General features: G+C 43.0%; 2 protein-coding genes across 2 annotated transcripts in view; one reads left to right on the forward strand and one right to left on the reverse strand.

Annotated features, from left to right (window-relative positions):
- LOC111864288 (RING finger protein 17) overlaps positions 1 to 21,031 on the reverse strand; it is a 145,090-nt gene that overhangs the window by 62,021 nt on the left and 62,038 nt on the right. Inside the window, exon 6 of the mRNA XM_023851424.2 lies at positions 4,090 to 4,448. Within this exon, the coding sequence (XP_023707192.1) occupies positions 4,090 to 4,448 (359 nt within the window). The remainder of the gene's footprint in view (positions 1 to 4,089; positions 4,449 to 21,031) is intronic.
- Positions 6,238 to 20,502, forward strand: LOC111864290. Its single transcript, XM_023851428.2, has 3 exons — positions 6,238 to 6,380; positions 15,476 to 15,634; positions 19,176 to 20,502. Exons 1-3 carry the CDS (start codon positions 6,326 to 6,328, stop codon positions 19,511 to 19,513), a joined length of 552 nt encoding a protein of 183 aa, XP_023707196.1. The 5' UTR covers positions 6,238 to 6,325; the 3' UTR covers positions 19,514 to 20,502.

Below are 21,031 nucleotides of genomic sequence, written 5' to 3' on the forward strand. Positions count from 1 at the left end.
TCATATATTTTGTTTTTCTTTCATTTATTTCTAATCCCATCTTCCTTGATTTTTCTTCCATTTACTTATATATTTCAATTATTTTTTCTCACATTTGGTGTGATTTTGTATAAATTGCTCCTTTCTGATCAATACTCTTTATTACACTGTGTAATGCCATTATGAATAGTACTGCTGATAAACCATCCCCTTGCTTGACTCCAGCATTAAATTCAAATTTTGCACTTAGTTTATTATTTATTGTTAACTTTTGCTTGTGTAATATTCATTGTCATTCGAGTGAGCCTAATTAAGGACACTGGTCTACCATGCTGAATTTGGCTCTGAGATCAGCCAGACCCAGTACTGACCTTTCTTCTTTCTTCATTTCTGATAAAGTCAAAACTCGGTGTAAGAGCTGAGGCTTTCATGGCAAATAGATGTCATAAAATCTTTTCGGACAATCAGCTGCGTCAATGCTGAGTTAAATACCAAAGTTTCAGAGATCTCCATCTCCATTATCAGGGTTGGTGATTTTACCTCAAAACTCTGTGTATGTGAGAAATACAGACCCCCTCCCCCCACCATGGTTGAGATGCAACATTAAGCCATGGGTCCCCTCTCTGAGCCATCACTATCATCTATCACTGGGAGCAAAATGATCATGCCCACTGAGCATTCTTATAAAAAATGTGGATCTTATCTTTGCCCTAGCATCAAATGCCAAGATGGTAAAGGCCCATACAAGGGAAAAACAACAAACAACATTCTGGGGTTGTTTATGCCAGTTTTATTGACACAGTAATTCTAAAGGGAACATAGGCACTGTGGGTTGCCCTGGCTTTACAAGAAGAATGTCTAACTCTTCTACCTGAGCCAATGCATTCATGTGGGGGAGGACTCACTGTGGAACTGTGAAAAGAGTATGATGAAAGCTACTATCACCACTGTAACCAATGTCACACATTTCATTCCATTTTCATTCAGCAATGGCAGGGCAGTTCATCACGTTATGCTGCTGGAAAGGCAACAAATCGTTGATACACAGCTAATGATACTGTGGCATGACACCTAAAAGCCAGAACATCTGAGTCAGAGCAGGCGTCCATTGTTAGACAAAGGCTTGACATCCATGGTTCCATATCATTGTCAGGGTGACAATGAAATAGGTTCATGCAACAATGCATACATAGCAGACATTACCCCGGAAGTGAAAACCAGGATTAGTGCAATTCCTGCAGCAACAAATACACCAGTGACGGGTGCACAGAACATGTGAAACAGAACACTTCAAGGTGTCTTCTAGTCAATCTGATGGTAGAATATAAGAAACCAGACCAGAGTGAAGACCAGAACAGAGATGACTGGAGCAGAGATGGGAACAGAAGAAACCAGCAGAGCCATGGGCTAACAGCAAAGACACTCCGCCAAGAATAGTGATGGAAGAGAGAATAGCCATTGAAGAAAAAACAAGAGAGAAGACAGACTAGCCAGGTGGCATCATGTGGCAGATGTAATCTCTGAGTGATTGTAACTGCAGCTGTAAATGACTTCTCCAATACAATCACTTTGTCTAATCTGGAACCCATTAATTTCTTGTTGCATTACCATATGTGAAAATATCTAAACCATGAAAGGACAGAATAATGTCCTCAGGGTACTTACAAGGGTGACTGCCAAAGGCTTTGATGATTTGTGAGACCCTGTGCTTCAGCATCTTCAGTTTGTTATATAACCTTTAATGACCAAGCCTTTCACTTCTGCAATGCCCAAGCAGACAGTCCATCTAGCTTGGCATTACATTTCTTCCATAACAATACCATTTCCCCCACAGTACTGCATAATCTAAAATCCTCTATTCCAGGATGACAAAGGTTAAGTTGGCTCTCTAGTTACTTTGTGATGCTGCATTAACTGCTGAGGTCTTGTAACCCTGATGACAAGATGATTATAAACAATGACCAGGCAGAAACATTGGAGAAATATGAACAAACTGAGAAAACAGTCTTCTCTCTATGTTTAACTATAGAATCAGTCAGCATAAAGCCTGCCTGTAACAGTCTCTGGGTATGAGCCAAAGGCATGAGCAAAATCTTCTCAATTTAATGCAGAAAACTAAATTCCTAAATTTAAACTTTTAAAAATGCATACATTCAACATGCAACTAATGGACATGAAGATGAGTGTACCTGGACAACTTTGGGGGTGGGGGTGGGGGATGGAACGAACCAAAAAGAAATGTAATTTCATATAAACAGCTTTTCTTGTGTTCTATCCAATGGCAAAACTCAACAGCGACAAAGTAATCATATTACAATTATGTTTCCATGTCATGAAGTACATACTTAATTAAAAAATGACATTTAGTGACCAGTCTTGCAGATTCCCACAACATTTTGAATAGGTGGAAGAACTACTTCTCTGAGTTATTGAATGTACACAGGGTCAGTGGTGTTAGGCAGATAGAAACGCATACAGCTGAGCCGTTAATACATGATCCCAGGTTGAAAGTGCTATTGCAAAACTGAAGAGGGATAAATCATCAGGTAGCGATCAAATTCCAGCAGAACTTGTTCAAGCAGGAGGCGAAATATTACGTGCTAATTATGTCTATTTGGCATAAGGAAAAATTTCCTGATCATTGGAAGGAGTATGTTATTGTACCAGTTCAAAAGAAGGGTGATAGAACTGACTTAATTATCAGGGGATATCACTGCTATCAACTTCATACAAAATTTTATATAATATTCTTCTCTCAAGGTTAAGTCCACATATTGATGAAATTATTGGGGATCATCAGTGTTGGTTTTGACATAACAGATCAACTACAGATCAGAACTTTTGCATTCGTCAGATATTGGAGAAAAAATTGGAGTACAATGAGGTGGTATATCAGCTATTTGCAGACTTCAAGAAAGCCTGATAGAGTCTGGGATAACCATGAAACTAGTTAAGCTGATTAAAATGTGTTTAAATGAAAACAGTCTGTACAGATAAACAGTCGTCCGATAAATTTACTACCCAGAATGGTCTAAAACAAGTAGATGCTTTATCGCTACTCCTTTTCAACTTTTCTTTAGAATATGCCATTGGAAGGTCTAGGGAAGCCAGGTGGGACTGAAATTAAATGGGACACATCAGCTGTTGGTCTATGCCGATGATGTGAATCTAGTGGGTGATAATGTAGATACCATAAAAAAAAAACACACAAACTTTAATTGACCCAAGTAAAGAGGTTGGTCTAGAAGTAAACACTGAGAAAACTAAGTATATGTTACTGTCTCTTCACCAAAATGCAGGGCAAACTCATGTCATAATGATAGGAAACAGAAGTTTTGAAAATGTGGCACAGTTCAGATATTTGGGAACAACAATAACAAATCAAATAATAATAATAAAATAAGAGGAGATTGAACTTGGGTAATGCTTGCTACCATTCAGTCCAGAATCTTTTGTCTTCTTGTCTGCTGTCCAAAAACACAGAAATCAGAATATACAAAATTATAATTTTGCCTGTAGTTCTGTATGGGTGTGATACTTGGTCTCTGACATTAAGGGAGGAACACAGACTGAGGGTGTTTGAGAACAGGGTGTTCAGGTGAATATTTGGACCAAAGAGTGATGAAGTGACAGGAGGTTGGAGAAATGTGCATAATGAGGAGCTTCATAATGTGTACTGTTCTCCAAGTATAATTAGAATGATCAAGTCAGGGAGGATGAGGTGGGCAGGGCATGTAGCACGAATGGGGAGAAGAGGAATACACATAGGATATTGGTGGGAAAGCCAAGAGGAAAGAGGCCACTGGGAAGACTAAGATGTAGGTGGGTGGACAATATTAAAATGTATCTTAAAGAGATAGTATGGGATGGTATGGATTGGATTGATCTGACTCAAGATAGGGACCAGTGGAGGGCTCTTGTGAACACGGTAATGAACTTTTGGGTTCCATAAAATGCTGGGAAATTCTTGAGTAGCTGCAGATTTGGCTTCTCCTCAAAAAGAGCTCAGCTCCATAAGTAAGTAATTTAGTGACATGTTCTTACACACTGATTTGTACACAAACTGTATCAACAATATGAAAGATTACATCAGAAAATAGAGTAACTCACCGGATTAACGTATCAGCATTGTTTCCATCACTGGTCAGAAGATGAATGGGAAGATGCTCTACTGCCCGTAGTTTGTCCGTAATTGAGGACAGGTCCACTTTACTTATGTTGGCTGGATCTTTGGCTGAGACTGCTTCTTGAAGTAACTGACGTACATATTTAGTATTTGAGTCTAGTTCATTCACTACCAAATCCAAGTTATGTTTGTTTTCAGTCTTTGCACATCTCAATTTTTCCATCAGATTCTGTTCCAACAGCTGCAGTGCACCATGAAGGTACACAAAGTGTCGTGTCACCTCTTGTTCCAATGGTGTCAGTTTTTTCCCTGTTGTGGGCACCATCATCAGTTCTCCCACTTTCTGAAATAAATAGATGTTTATCTTAATTCTTAAATGTAACACATTTATAGTTTATGCATTAACACTGAACACTACCGCATTCTTTGGCGAGCGACCTCTTCTACCAGGTATGGACATAATGGGCTTTTCCCTTTTAAAACACACTTTCTGAAAGCATGCTAATTTCTGAGGTGGGAGAAACGCTAAATTAGGACTACAAAATTATGGTACTATATCTTTAAAGAATATGAAACTTCTGTTTAGGTATTCTATTGCAGAAAGTAAAATAACAACATGGTGGTCTAGCAATATATTTCTTTAGTTCTCAGTTTGTTGGTGATAATTTAATGAATTAATGAGCCAAGTTTGTGAAAGATCATAAATGTACCTACATATTATACATAAACACTGCCTGTTCCCAAGCAATTACAAACATGATGACAGTGAAAAACTCTGTGGTACATCTGGTCAATTTAACGTAGATAGAATCTGCACTTAAGTAGCAAGTTCTTCACAAAAATAAAATAACGTTAACACAAACTGGATCCGAAATCTATGCAACATGAAAGAAGTCCTTATGTGTTCTACTTGGAACTGCTTGTTAACTGTACCTACATGGAATTCCAAGTAAAAAGATTACAATTGAATGCAAATGGATATTCAGCATCATTATTTACCTCTTTAATATCTGAGGAACAGGCTACAGGAACAGGTGGTGGCAAAGAATATTTAAAATGGCTTCCATCTATGTGAACATCTACTAAAGCATTCAATCAATTCAATCATGGAGCTGAGCCCTTCTTGAGAAGCTGCAAACTGTGCAGGTACTCAAGAATTCCCCAGCATTTGACAGAGCCCAAAGGTTCATTACCATGAAGAAAGCAGTCTTCTGGGATTTTGCACCGTGTATATGTGGTGTTAACCGACGTTTCGGAGGAACGTATCGCCTCCATCTTCAGGGTAGAAGAAAAAATATATAAGAAATCTGCAAGCAAAGAGACCGTGAGAACCGGTAAAAGCAGACTGCGAAATCCCAGAAGACTGCTTTCTTCATAGTCACCGCCGTGAAAGCCTCAAATCTTACGTTCATTACCATGTTCGCAAGGGCCCTCCACTGGTCCCTGTCCTCAGCCAGATCGATCAAGCTCAAAGAATCTGCCCAGGTCCAAGGCTTTTTGTGATCTTTTGTAACAAGCTTATTTTTTACAGTGAATTGTCAGCCGCACGACCAAACCCCAAGCTGGAGGACCACCCCTTGTCGGCTGTCAATGACTGGTTATTCAGTACATTCACAGCTACCTTCCATATCTGGAGGTCGTCTTCTCCATTTGCAACCTGAACACGTGCCCCACTCTGGCGACAAGGGACCCACCTAAAAATCTACTCAGCCATAGTGAACTCAAATTCACAGGGCTGCCACAACCCAGATTAATGTGAAAGTGCAATACCATTACTCAAAATAATTCATTTTCAGTAGAGGTTCTGCCTGCCCAAAATACTGTTCAAAGTATGCTTAATTAAACACATTACTGAAATGAAGGTCCACTAAACAATTTATGCTCCCAATTAAAAAACAAACTCTTACAAAGAGTGAAACAAAATGCAATGACTCTATAAACTATAACAACTTTTGATTGGTTAGCAGCAGTCCTTTGTGGATAATAAGGCACAGGATAGCTCTTGGCCTGTTGACCTCTGTTACTTGGGGTTTGGGAAAGGAGGGAACTTGCAGTTAAAGAGGTGGGGTATGACGTCACACCAGCTTAAGGCTGCAACCCATTGCTTGCTTGACCCCAATCCAAGACCGCCTGTCTCTGTCTATACAACTCTCTCTATATCAAACTCCTGAAGCTGTCCATAGTTACTACTATGGCTTCGTGAGTAGCAGAACTAACGACATGAATACACTACAACTAATCATCCTGTTGGCCCAGCTGCTAACCTGCTCCTGGGGTAAGTGGTTCACTGATAAAGGGTAGAAGTAAAAGTGATGCAACAGTAATCACAGTGGCAAATGGCTGATGACAGGGGCTCTTTAACGATATACCCGAAATTGTATTTATATAATAATTTACTACGCCACAAAATAAAACGCACCGGCCAAACAACTGAAAAATTAAATTGTGACGACAACAATGAATATGAATATGTTGATCAGCTGATCAATTCTTGTTATTTTCGGATGTTATAGCATGGTGCTGAAACCTGTATGCTAACAGGGTGTTTCACGAGTTTCTTCCAATCCATGTGTAGACATTAATACGAATACGAAATCGAACTTCTTGGAACTACTTTGTTTAGGCGTTTTCTTGTCTCAAAGAGATCGATAACCGTGGGCTAAGGGGAACACATTGGTGCTCTTGAAGTGTCTTTCGGCGGGTAATCGCAACACATGTGCCAATTTTCGCCCCGCGACCGGAATCTTTATTTCGTGCCGAGTTCGACGATTCTGACGATGTCCATCGCCGGGGAGTTCTAAACGTTTATGCTGCGTCCAGGTGTCACAATAATTGAGGACTTCTGGTGTATAAAAGTGGTCTAATATTAGTTAGATATGTTTTGTCGGCCAGAATGTTCCAAAACAGAGTTTCATAAAAGGTCTTCACGTGAGAACACACAAGTTGCGAAGATAGTCATAATCCAGTTGTTTCAATTTGCATTTTGTTTTCGCGGATGTTCACGTCAAATTAATAGCATGTTCATGCTGCCCAACACTTAGAAAGGGTTTGCGACCGTGGGCACCGCCAGGATTTTTTCGGGGAGGAGGACCAGAAAATCTGCTCACAAACTTACAGTTTAAAATATAATTTTAATCGTTATAATTATTTGGTATCTTTCTTTCTTTTCTTTAATTCAGATTTTGTAAATCGTGAGGGGAGTACCTAGTTAGCCACCCCTTCCGGCCGGCGCTCGTGTTGGCGACCCTTACTTTCGATGGGCTGTCCATAACAGATCTACCCACAATGTCATGTCTTGCGGAACATTTCACGGTTTTCCACGGAACCTAAATGTACATACAGTGAGAAGTTTATATACGTGATCCGCTTCTACGATTCTGCAGAATCTGTTTCTGTGGTTTAACGACGTAACTCGCTCCATACATCGTAGAATGGCCGGATAACAAAGGACAATGAATCGGGAAGGAACAGGAAGGAAGCGATCGTGGCCAAATGTATGGAATTCGCTTAGAGGAACTGAGTCAGGAACCTCAGTCAGGATAGTCGGTGTCCCGGACGACATTCGAACCACCAATTTCGGGCAAACTGCATAGGGTCAACAATAAAACAACATTTATCATGAAATAAGCAGCTTATTTAATTTTGGAAATGCCTGCTACTGCTCGGCTGAGACAATTTATCGCCCAGCTTAAACAGCTTAAAGTCTGTCTAATATGGCTGTGAAATATGGTCTCGCGCCCGAAGAGAAAAGTTTTGAGTGCATGTGAGCGGACATTTAGACCTACGAGAGGGGAGGTGAGATGGGGACGGAGAAAGTAGCTAATCGGGAGCTTTACAATTTCTACTGTCTATCTGATGTCATTAGGGCGATAAGTCAATGAGGGTGACATGGTTGGAGATGAGACATGCATACAGTATTGAAGTCCAGAAGGCTTGAAGGTAAGGGGCTGCTTAGGAGACTAGGCGTAGATGGGAGGATATCAACAGAAGAGATCTTAAAAGACACAGGCTATGAAGATGTGGAAGGTATTCATCTGGACCAGGAAAAGGTCCAATGAGGAGGCTCCTATGAACATGGAAATTAACCTTGAGGTTCCATAAAAGACGGACAATTTCTTGATTGCCTGATCGACTATTAGGACGAGAAGGGCTCCTGTTCCATGGGGATATGGTGCTGCTGCAGCAGTAGTAGTACCCTTGCTTTACCTTCCTAAGTCCCCAGGTTCAGATCCCTGCTTGAAGACGGGCAACTTCCGTCGTTTCTCAGCTGGAGCATTTCTTACGATAGGCCAGTAACGCCTCCTGACTTCCTTACCAATTCATCATTCACAATCATCCCATTACTCAACGGTGCATGACCCATGCAGTTGACAAAATGTCGCTAAATAACTCAAGCAAAGAACGATACAATGTTTATTCTCCTGTAACTCTAAAATACATCATGTCAACGGTGAAACTTGTTTTCTTCTGTCATCACAAGAGAGCGACGGGCCTACTTTACCCAGTGCTATAACAGCTTACACAACATGTCGCATTAGGGAGTCGTAACATGTCTCAATAGACGACAAACACATATGATGTGGTATTGACTAATTCCTTTTTGAAATAAGAATTCAGTCGGATGACAATTATTGCATAAACATAAGTCAACAAGATGCAGATGAAATAATAATCAATGCGTGAGGACATCACACTCCCTCGTATGAAATTCAGTCACATCCAGGCGACACTCGAAGCACGAGGCAGGCAGTGTCTAACGAACGGAGTGCTAAAATGGTAACCTGGTGGATCGCTTTGTGGTGTTTATTTCCGTAAGGGACTAACTGTTATGCCCGGAAGTCATTCCACCGTCACCTCCCCTGAATGACCTCATGGTCAGTTGGTTATGCAACTGCAATGGTTATTCGTCGGTGTAAAGTCCCTGTGCTTAGAAGGCGTAAGGGGGAGTGAAAGTATAGATCCAAATTTTCTTGAGCTCGACATCAGCTGGAAGTCAGTGGTCAGCTTCACGCCCCGGTCGCTTTAACCCCGGGGAAAGAGCCCCCGGTACCCATTGGATAGGGGGTTAGGTAGACCCCAGAGCCAGTCTGGACGAAGTGGAGAAGAGAAAATTCTTGACCCCACCGGGACTCGAACGTCAAACCGTCGGTCGTCAAGCCCGTAAAGAATAAAACAAGTATGTCCCAGTTTCCGGGCAAGACGCCACGAAGGCATATGGACACAAAGCGGAAATTACTGACCAGAATGATGCATCTAATTGATGTTTTGAAACATTTATTCATGAGCGCCAGGGATTAAAAAATATGACTGCCAGATAATTCAACACAGCTGCACATTTCAAGACCACCGTGTTCCACAATTTTAGAATTCGGGTGATTACGCCAAAATAATATAGTTAAGGCATAAGAAAGGAGCATTTCCAGTTTCCAACTCTTCCGTACTAGTAGCCTATACGAGGACTCCGTATGAGAGCTACGCGGCACAACTACAATTACACTCAAATGATGCCACAATGACAGTGTGAACACAACGAGACGGTGTTTGCGATCTTTCGCGGTTCATGGATTTGATACGTAAACATCAGTTGGAAAACTTTCAGTACGCGTCAGATAGAAACGTTTAGTCACGATAAATCCATCAGAATTCGATGAACTGGGTGACTTGGCTAATCTTGTGTTATTCATAGTTTCACAACTCCATACAGCAAAATTTGGTCGACAATAACATAAATCTTCATCCTACTCTGTGTCTAAGGAAGTATAGGCTAATATTAATATCATTTGTATCCATTCGTGTGCATGTCCGTCTGAAATACGGTCTATGGGTGGAAATTGCATCAGGCAGGGTCCCGTGACAGGCTTCTAGAGACGCGGCAATGGACCACAAGTAAAAGGGGGGGGGCAGAGTACTTCTTTAGTAGGTGGGTGATATCAAATTCTCAAGAAGAGTTCTCCTTATATAGTTAGGTAATTAGTGCCAAATTAATAACACAACATCACCATCCTCACCGATCTGTCAGGACCCAGAATTGTCTTACATGCTCTGACTTGCAGCCGTGGAATTGAAAAACATTCGAGCTAATGTGGGAAACTCTTAAACGATGTGTAAGGTAAAGTTCTCCCTGTGCTTAACCAATTAAGCACTACGCCATGAAGGATTATTGGGGAGTGGATGTACAGATCCACACTGTCTTGACCTCGGCACTAGTTGGAGATGAGCGGTCAGCTTCACGCCCTGGACCCCTTTACTGCCGGGGAAAGAGCCCCCGGTACCCATTGGATAGCAGGTTAGGTGGACCCCAGAACAGGTCTGGACGACGTGGAGAAGAGAAAATTCTTGATCCTACCGGGACTCGAACTCCGACCCCTCGATCGTCCAGACCGTAGCCGGTCGCTATACCGACGACGCTATCTCGGCTCCTAAAGGATATGTAAGCGAGGATTATTACCATTATAAAGGGGGTTGTGGAATGATTAAGTTTGAACTGAGCCAAACCGTATCGTAACAGCCAAATTAGAAGTTTCTCTTAATGAAAGCGCGTCAAGCAGGACGGGCGGGCTGAGATCTCCCACGCCCTAACCATAGTCTGTCGGCCGGCCACAGCCCACTGTGCATGCGACTATCATTGGGCCTTGACCCACCCTACATGAATCATTACAACACTTTGCTGCTGCTGTGCACACGACCTCTAGAAACGAAACGGCCTACAACTGACGCCCACACAGCTGGTTCCGTCATTGCGTTACTTGGTATCGAACACACAGCCTCTCGATTCGGTCGGTAGCTCCGCTATCCGAGAAACAGTGACGGAGATCTACATCCTGTACATTTCTTAACCTTCCTCGTGAGACAGCCCGCTCCAGCCTCTCTTACTGTAAAGGTAATGTTGAAATTTAAGGATTTGACAGCCGTGAAAGTTCGGGATTATGATAAACGAGGTCTACCCCGGTGGTAAGGCGGCTGGGAGGTAAAGCTGATCACCTCCGTCTACTGCCGAGATTAAGAATGTGAGAAGCTACGACCCCCGCCCCCAAAGGTTCTTAATTAACTGCAGGGGCAGTCACACCAAAAGTGTAAACCCTGTAAATTCGATGAACCATCTCTGAACACCTGAGTTTGAGAATGTTCGTGCAACAGCGGCCCTATAACGTTGTGAGAGTTTCTGTGACACAGTACTTGTCCGTAAGCTATATAACTCTGTGATTTTTAGTCCGCAAACGAACTATACCGACCGAGAGACCGCCGCTTGTCAGCGAAGTTAGGGCCAAGTTTTACGGATAGAGGGTGTCGTGTGGTCAGCGCAGCGAATTCCCACGGCCGTTAATCTCGGATTTCTACACCGGAGCCACTATTTCCATGAAACACCTCCTCAATTATCCTCACGAGGCTGAATGGACCCCGTTCCAGACCCACTGCTTCTCAGAAAATCGAACCCGGGATCTCTGGATCTGTAGCCAGGAACTCTGACCACTAGACCACAGAGGCGGTCCCGTAGGCTATACTGTATATAGGTATGAATTTATTACCAATGGAAGCTGGTGATGGTCGGCTCGGAAACCAGTATGCAGTGGTAAGCCATGAAGTCAGTACGACTTTCACTTCCAATCATGACGACGCACACCCCAAAGGCTCTCTTAATAATTAGTTTCCGGAAGTTGACAAACGCCTGTATACACAGTGGAAATAGGAGGCAGTACAACATTACGACTCGGAGGTTGCGTAATAATGAAGAGGATTCACTGTTATAAACTGTTCACAATACATTACCACGTAGTTATTTTACACCTGTGTGACTATCACTGAAGAAAGCGCAGAGAAATGTAGATGCTCATTTCAAAAAAAAAAAAGAAAGAAAGAAAGAAAGACATGCAGATAATATAACGTAAGACACAACTCAGTGCATTAGAATGAGTTCCTGTTATTCTGCAACAACATAAAAACGTTTCTGTACCGTGGGAGAACACACAATTCTTGTCAGCCCACTCACAATCACCGGCTGGCTTCTTGGAAACATTAACTACAGTAAATTGGCTGATACCTGCAACACGTACTCATGTAACTAAGATCTCAAGTTCTGTGGGCGGTGACGAGGAGGACTACTCTCTCCTGTAGTGTGACGTCGCGTAATCTGCTAGCTTACTGATGTTTCGGAGGAAAATTCTGCCTCCATCTTCAGGACAGGAAAGCAGGCCGAGTGTGGAAAAAGAAAAACGTACGATATTTCGCGCTAGCCAACCGGGACAGAGGCCCTGAGAGGGTCAACGGGAGTAAGAGGACAGTGCAATAGACATTTCGGTTACAGAGTCACTGCTTTCGTCAAAAATCTTCACTCTGATTCTTCCAAAGCGACGTTACAAAATATGTCCGAGTGAATATTCTCCAGAAAACCAATTAAATGCAGACGAGTTTGGGTTATTTTACCGACACATTCCCAGACGCTGGTTCAAAAAGAGTCACGTGAGTGCGTATGAACTGCTAAAATGTTACAGGGGAGAACCTGAACATTTCAGTTCTTACAATGGTGCAGCCTGCTGAAAGTTGACGTTTCGGAGGAACATCTCACCACCATCTTCAAGGTTAAAGAGTATACCAAGCTCTGCTTGCTACCCGCTCCATGCTGGATTCTTATTTGGCTTCTTCTTCAACCCTGAAGATGGTCACATACACCTCCGAAATGTCTGACTTTCAAAGCACTACACGGCGTTATATTCCAGAAGACAGAACTTCGGAACTTGTTAGTGAATGGTAATGCTTCATGGCCTCGTGTATTCAATGAATAACATGCAGACGCCGGACCACCTCTCTCAATCTGTGCTCTAACAAGAAGCATGGATAAGCTAAGAATGGCTTGCAACTGCGGACCAAAACACGAAGAACGAGAATACCGGAAGCTTCTGCCTCTTGTTGATAATGGAACAAAAGTAATTAGCAATGAGACTGTGTAACTTCTTCCGCCTAATCTGACGTTCAGAGCTGTTGAACTCTGAACTATTAAAACCCATTACTGCAAGTAGATGTTAGAGTATGTTGCATCAACCGCAGAAAATCGCAGTAAAAAAGAAGCTATCCCGGTAACAACCCGCAGAGGCCCACATGTTTGAGACATCCAGGATCCCACATTTTCTAGGCAATCGGCTCACAGATGGCGGTGAGGCTGTCAGCCTTACGCGCCGGCCACCCTTTACCCCACAGGAAGATTTCTGGTACTCATTCCTGTCAGAGGCTAAGTCGACCAGAGGCCTTAGTGCAGCTGGAAGCAATAGGTCAACTGAAAAATTAAACGACATTGAACCCGCGATCTTCCGACTTGTAACACAGTGCTTCAACCAACTATGCTACCGCATGCCCCCCCCCCCCCCTGAAAACTGATGTAAAATTCAAAACTACGCGCAGCAATAACAGCGTTGCACACAGTTCGGGGAAGATATTTTTCAAGGGACTACTGCAAGCGAAGTGGAACAAGACGAATGGGGGGAAGATACGAACCTATCTGAAGTGATTGGTTCTTATCCACCGGATATTCAGGACGGGCTCTGTTGATGAGACGGATAATGTTGACGCTGCACTTCTTATCCACGACGAAATATCAACCGCAGCTTATTGTATTGTATTATATTGTATTGTATTGGAGATTGTGGGTTTCCCCATGCACTTAGACCAACTGCTGGTACATTGTTCGTCCCCCTATGATATTCTACCAGTCTCTATTCCCTACCGGTACTGGTGCGTGCCATGAGTTCCGACTCAGCCAGCGAGTTCGGCCTCTACTGGCTCAGCGGTATCTCGCTGCTTCCTCCATCTACCAGAGGCGTTAGATACTACTGTTGGGCGGGAAATATCCTGAATTTGGCTCAGTGGTCCCCTTGGGACATGAGGTTCTTTTTCAAGAAACCGAAGGTAGCCTTTCTAACGAAGAACTGTGCGCTGAAAATTACTATACAGACGTTGATAAAAGGCAGCGCGTGATGAACATGTTAGTCCGTCTCGATCCACACAGACGTTCCATCGTGTTAACACACTTAAGTACTTCTCATCCCTCTAACTTTAGCTCACAGACGATGTCTTTCGTTTGTACAATAATATAGAAACACAGTGGATTCCTGCACTGATGGTAACAAGGCAGACAACATAACAAAACAATAATTTAGACGAAGGACTCTGACGCAATTACATATCAAACTGTACAACAATAATCCACAATACGGCGCAGTCGCTTATTAAATTTGCCACACCCACAGCATTTTGTACCTTTGACTGATCATTACACTTTATAACCATAAACACCTCTTTCACAATAATTTCAGATTCACTGATTCAATATGAAATAAGTATGCATATGGTAGTGTGCCCAGTAATCACAGGGTCGTCTCAAAAGAAAATGCTATGAAAAATCATGATGGCAAAAGTGACACAATGAAAAAGCTCAATATGTCGCTACTACAGACTTAGATTGTAATTATCTAAAGGGTGGAACTACGGGTGGCCATAGTGTCAGCAAAATGTTGCCGTGTAGTAGCAGTGCACATTAAACTAACGAAGTTTATATACAACGTAGTATCTACACCATATTTGTATACATCGCGGATCAAAGTGGTCTAAGGCATGAAATGTCTTCGCTCGCTCGGACACTGGGATCTTGGGTTCAAATCACAATCAAGGCATGGATGCATGTCTGTGTTTATTCTGTGTTTGTGTTATCCTGTGTAGGTAGCGGCCTTGCGACGGGCTGATCACTCGTCCAAGGAGTCCTACTGACTGTCTAAGATTAATGCCCTATGCGTCAAGCAGGTACAACAGAACATTAGACAGACAGATAGATAAATGTGAGTACTTCACAACCAAAGTAATTACATGTCTAGATGACGCAGAGTCAGTTTAGAAAAGTTACTAGTCTCTCAATTCGCAAAGCATTGGCGCTCACTATGAACCCCTAAGTTCATTACCGTGTTCACAAGAGCCAGCCACTACTCCATGCCCCGAGTCAGATGAATCCAGTCCACTCCCTCATGTATTGCTTCTTTAAAATAAATTGTAACACGACCTCCTCTCCAAGCGGTCTCCTCCCTGCAGGAGTTCCGACCAAAATTCGTATACATGAAGATTAAAAGAAATCATTAGGGCTAGGCCACCCTCGGATGCTAGATGCAATTATAATCTCGCTTTAGTGTTCCAAATAGCATCTCGAAAGCACTGTAAAACGCACTTCCCTGGAAAATTATGGAATACCTATTCAATATACATAACGCCTCCATGTTTTGCTGAAAACAAGAACTATGTTCAGACGGAAAGGAAGTGTTCTGCAAAATCTCACCTGAAACACTGCCAGAAGCAAGCCATTTTGTGCAGCAACATTTGTACTGCGTGTTTCAGGTGGGCTGAAGGTTAGCGTGAAGAAGACTCGTGCACCTGCCGACCTCGAAGAGAACCTCGACAACAGAAACGTCCAGGCAGCGGAGCCCAGTACAGTTCCGCCTGGTTTTCTTAGCCCGTCCGTAAAAGAGTACCTCGAGTTAGGGAAATCCATACCAGGTACGTAAAGCTGTCCCCATTAAGATTTATGGGGCGTGGAGGTACAGCTCCAGGCATTATTAACCTTGGCACTAGATGGAGGTGAGTTATAAAATTTATACCCCGGAGGCTTTACCCCGGGGAATAAATTTAATAGATAGGAAGTTGGGTGGGCCAGAGACCTGGCCTGGACGCTATGAAGAGAAGAACCTCTTCTTCCTGCCGGGCATCGACCCCCATTCCTTGTACGTGCAGCCCTTGGCCCATCGCTGTACCAATTAGCTATCCCGGCTCCCAAATCTATACCAGATAAAAGTGAAACTGAATCCTCGAACATATTTTGTGCATCTCTTACTTAACCCTAAAATCACGCTTAGTAGTAACATACCGACGTTTTGTACAGACAAAACATTTAGGCTGGGTTCATCTTTCTACATAAAATCACGGGGGCAACCTACCCAAACAAATTAAAACAAACATCGTCATCTGGTTTTTACTTATAACAGCTAAACAGATGTACCATTTCAAGTTAAAAACACGCGATTGTAAGCCGTGCCTTGATTTTATAAGCTTTGGGGGGGGGGGATTGTGGCTAAAGGTGCAAAGCCTGAGCTGTGCAGATGGCAAAACAACAGCTGAGATGTGATCTGTTCTCATGGTGGTGTGCACTGAGTTTTCTGGATTACGACGTAGTGTAATCTCGCAGGTGGTTATCATGGTTCCGAAGAAACATTCTTCAGGGCAGAGGAAACGCTGGTGAACACCTACCAGTCTATATGGTGTCAGAAACCAGTATATCGCCGTCTTATGGCAACAGATTGTCCAAATGCAGCAAAGGTTTCAATGGTGCATACACTTGAGTGTGATAATGTAACAGATCGACATCTCAGACATCTGTTTAGTGACTAGCTTCTCCTGCCTCCGCCCTTTGTCAAACAGGCCAACTGTTATCCACTTTCTATACGCGTCGGTGAATAACTCAGCAAGAACTTCATTACTGCCTTTTATCTTGACCTTGGAATTGTAGCTACATCACTAGTGGCCCTAAAGGCACGTCCACATTACTCGTGCTCGTGCTCGTCGGGAAACTCGCCTGGCTTTTACTTGTGCTCGTAAATCTTCGTCCATACTATTTCAGTTGCTCGCCAGGCTTCGGCGCGTGAGGATCCGTATATTTACTTGTCGTGTGTGCAGGCTCTAGTCGTATTTTAATTTATTGGCTATAGTTTTGAAATTAAAAATTTTAAATTTGCTTGTCTCGTGACTTGTCATATCGTCCGCATTTCTCGCGAGCATAACGACACACACGAGCACGAGTAATGTGGACGCGCCTTAACGGGTACATGGCCAATGTGCCTGCGCTTCGGTGACGTCCCTCTTATTCGTATGTTATTGGCAAAAGGTAACGTTGTCCCTGTGCTTAATTAAGTACCACACCACGAAGACGTATGGGGAGTGGAGGTGCAGCTCCACTATTCTTAACCTTGGCATTAGATGGAGGTAAGTGGTCAGCTTCACGCCTCGGCTACTTTACGCCCTGGTACCCAATGGACAGAATGACGGGTGGACCGGAGTGTCTGGACGCTGTGGAGCAACAGACCTTACTCCTGCTGGAAATCGAAGCCCGGCCGTCCAGCCCCAGCCTATCGCTATACCGCCTTACCCATCGCAGCTCTCTTAGTCGTGCGGTAAGAAGCAGTATTACGCGAAAACAGTCGCATTCAGTCCGAGTCTGCGCCACTAAGGCGCTGCAAGGGCAAATCCCCAGCTTCACTCGATTCCACTAGATTCCCGCAATGCTGGGAGAGAGATACAAGGATGTGATGTCAAACACGGCGTTTGCATCATCTTAGTGAGTCATATTCGATTCCGTTAGTGTGTCTGCTGCCTTAATCTCTCATTTATGCAAGCCCGAGACCGGTTTCTGTCATGACGGCAGTCTAAGCGTAGAATGATGGGTGGGATATGACCTAGCGATCGGGGGCCCTGTATAGATGCAGGTTCCCAACACTTCACTAGCCCGCTCAAACAACAGTCCACACACTCCCAACTCTATTTCTTTACGATCCATTTTAGTATCGTCGCCCAATCTATGCCTAGGTCTACAAAAAATAGCAACTTCCTCCAGGTTTTCTTAGGAAAACTCCGTGGGCATTGGCCGCTGCTCCCATGTGTGCTACTGGGGCCCCGGCCCGTCTCATCCTTCGAGATCTGATCATCTAGCGATATATGGAAGGTCCTCTTCATTATAAAATTTTCTCCAGCCACTTTTCATAAACCCCCTCTTAGTTCACATTATTCTTCCCAGCAACCTCTCTCAAATACATCGCAGACGAGTATTCGGGACGCCGCGGGTTCAAATCTTAGTCCCTGAGGAGTTTCAAGGTTTTCCTCAGACAATTTACGCAAATGCCGGGATAGCACCTCACATATGGCTATGACAACGTACTCCTCTATCGTTTTCAATTCATTATCCATCAGTAATGCTCCCAAATAACGGTATATAAGGTGTCTGCTTACCACACAGCCTACGTATTCTGCTGCTTCCAAACCATCATATACGGAAAATATTCCTTGTTATAATCATGATACCTAGTGCCGAATTTTTAATAAGAGCCAACTATGCATCAGCCTTTAAAGATGAACACTTGAACAGTCGCAAAAAATGTTATGTTGAGTCAAAAGATCTCTTATCGCTGTAATACCTGCCCTGCATGCCCCCTTACTGATGCACATGTGAAGTGGTAAGGTGACGCTGTCCCTGTGCATAATTAAGCACCATACCACAAAGATACATGGAGGTCTATTTTTAATCTCGGGACTAGACGGAGGTGGATGATCAGAGCGGCAGAAATCATAATGTGTGTTTGAAAAATACATCTGTAAGTGTTTCGACTGAAAATGATGCCCAGATAACTGTAATACGAATAACAGTGATGTACTAGAAGGTTTTCCAAGCAGAAGCAAGCTGGAAGGTCATATCGGTTCCGTGTAATGCAGTATAGGTATAAGTGAAGTGAGTCAAGGTTTTATCATAGAAGTACTGTAAGTGTATAAGTAATTATCTCGATAGTGACAACTCCATTACGCAACACAACTCTCGTCTGTACAAAAACCCTTAACCATAACATTTCAAATTTTACACTTCTTGAAAGTTGCTACAGTTTCAGGTCCGGAAACAGGGTTGTCCAAGGACATCGCACATCACAGGAATACAAAATTTATTCAACGTGGTGTCAGTTATGTTCAAAACGTGCCTGGATGCGATAACGGATGTCCTCCAGGCCTTCTAACAGAAACCTAGCATCGATTTAAAACATGCTTCGAAAATCACAAAGGTGTAACCAATTCTGTCTATAATGCGTGACACTCTGTAGATTACAGTTTCTTGATTGCCATATTGCTACTTCATGCGTCTTTACAATCTGCAAATGAGACATACCTGAGAGTAACAGATTTCAAAATAGGAATGTCCTGCTTTCAGATATGATTCCTATGTCATATTCGGAATGTGGGAAATTCCGAAAGAAACGCCCGCTCATCTATTCTTGTTTTTCCGCAGGCCGTCCCGGCACGGATTACCCTGTTCTATCAGCTGTACCATACACAAATTTTTACTGTGACTCGCAACCATATCCCGGTTTCTTCGCTGACATGGAAACAAGGTGTCAAGCTTGGCACTACTGTGACATTGATGGTCGCCAAGCGACGTTCCTCTGTCCCAATGGCACCCAGTTCTCCCAAGCAGTTTTTGTGTGCGACTGGTGGTTCAACGTGAGGTGTGACCTCAGCTCCGCTTTATATGCAATTAACAGCCGACTCTACGGGACACCTAGGGAGGACCCTACACGACCACACAGACTCATCACCAAAGAACTTCTACAAAACATATTCATATGAATGTGTGTGCTCAAAGCGTTTAACAGCGCTAGCAAATACATTCCTGCAGGTAAAAACACACTAGGTTAATAGTGAAGAAACGCCTATTCCATTAATTCGACTCCAGAAAGTGATAAAAACGCATGCTCTTAAGGACCAACACTGAGTAGAATAAGTTGCGGGTTACTGCCAAGAAAACAATGACAAGCCGAGTTTCCTTTGGCGAAGAGGATTAACTGAATCCATTCTGTGGTTTTGGCAGATAAAAAAATGACGACTCGGAATACGAATGAAAAGTTATGTTTACGCTTCATAACACCGAACTTTCATGTCAGGAAATGGAAAGTGTATTTAAGCATCAGGAACCCAGCACACTTTATCAGTATTTTAATGATACGAAACCGGGGAGGCTGAAATAAGGCACGTCAGTGCGCATCTGCAATGCTACTACATATGGCGGACTGCTACAGCTGCGTCCCCGTACTTCCAAATGTAGATGTCACCTCAACACAGCCGCAAGGGAAAAGAAAGTTGACGGTTGGTTTTACTTAAAAACCAGCACAAAAATATGTACGTGGAGTTCATTCTATCTAGTCAAGTGCATCACCACTGAAAGAATAAACGTGGTTAAGAGTACTGGCTGATCCAATGTGTTAAATTTGAGTAACGTTTCAATGGACAGGTCATAAAACGCTCAGATGATTATGAATGTTGTATACTTGTAGGTAACGAGAGGACTGGAAATAGGTGATCGCCTTTTCAAGGTACTATCCCAGAATTCGTCTTGAAGAACTGAAGAAAACACTACAAGTACAGTGGCCCTTCCCAACTTGTTATATTCGAAGAGGTTTATTATTACAGGGTGTACATATCTGCTTAAGAACTTATTATCCTCAATTATACTGCTAATCGGCAGCAATGAAACGCAAAGTCCATATATTGCATTAATGCTTTTAGAGTTTTAAAGCTGTAACATATTCAAAATTTTCATAAATGTACTGTAATCACGATTTTTCCAGATATAATAAATTTCCCTATAATTCTGAAATTCCTTATGAGATCGATTTTAACTATGTAACTCAGTACTGTACACGGCGTCTGATCAGGAAGCTGCGGAACTGATTTTGGGGCATGCGAGGAGCCTCTGGTCCAAGGAGTTAAATCCAATTAATTTCGTTTCTGGAGGGCGCTCAATTTCCGAGTCAAACACTGCCCGCATTTCGGCACTTCCAGAAATTAGTTTCCTTTCACGATGCTTTTGAGTTTCGGGACCCAAACCCAGGAAAGCGATGGGTCGCCAGGGACTCAGATACCTATGAAGAAGAGTGTCCAGTAATAGCACTGTAGTGCCTGTGGATGAACTTGTGCCTAAACACCCATCAATCCCATACGCCGAGCTAAAATCGTCTGGAACCTGTTGCAGACAGATGCTTGCCTCAACTGCTAGTTCGCCAAATGTCACTTCCTCATTAACAATAGCGGCTGATTCCTCAATGTGCGAATCCTGCGTGGTCATCATTGGAATTCCGACCTTAATAA

Source organism: Cryptotermes secundus, unplaced genomic scaffold, assembly GCF_002891405.2.
Source record: "Cryptotermes secundus unplaced genomic scaffold, Csec_1.0 scaffold33, whole genome shotgun sequence".
Taxonomy (NCBI): Eukaryota; Metazoa; Arthropoda; class Insecta; order Blattodea; family Kalotermitidae; genus Cryptotermes; species Cryptotermes secundus.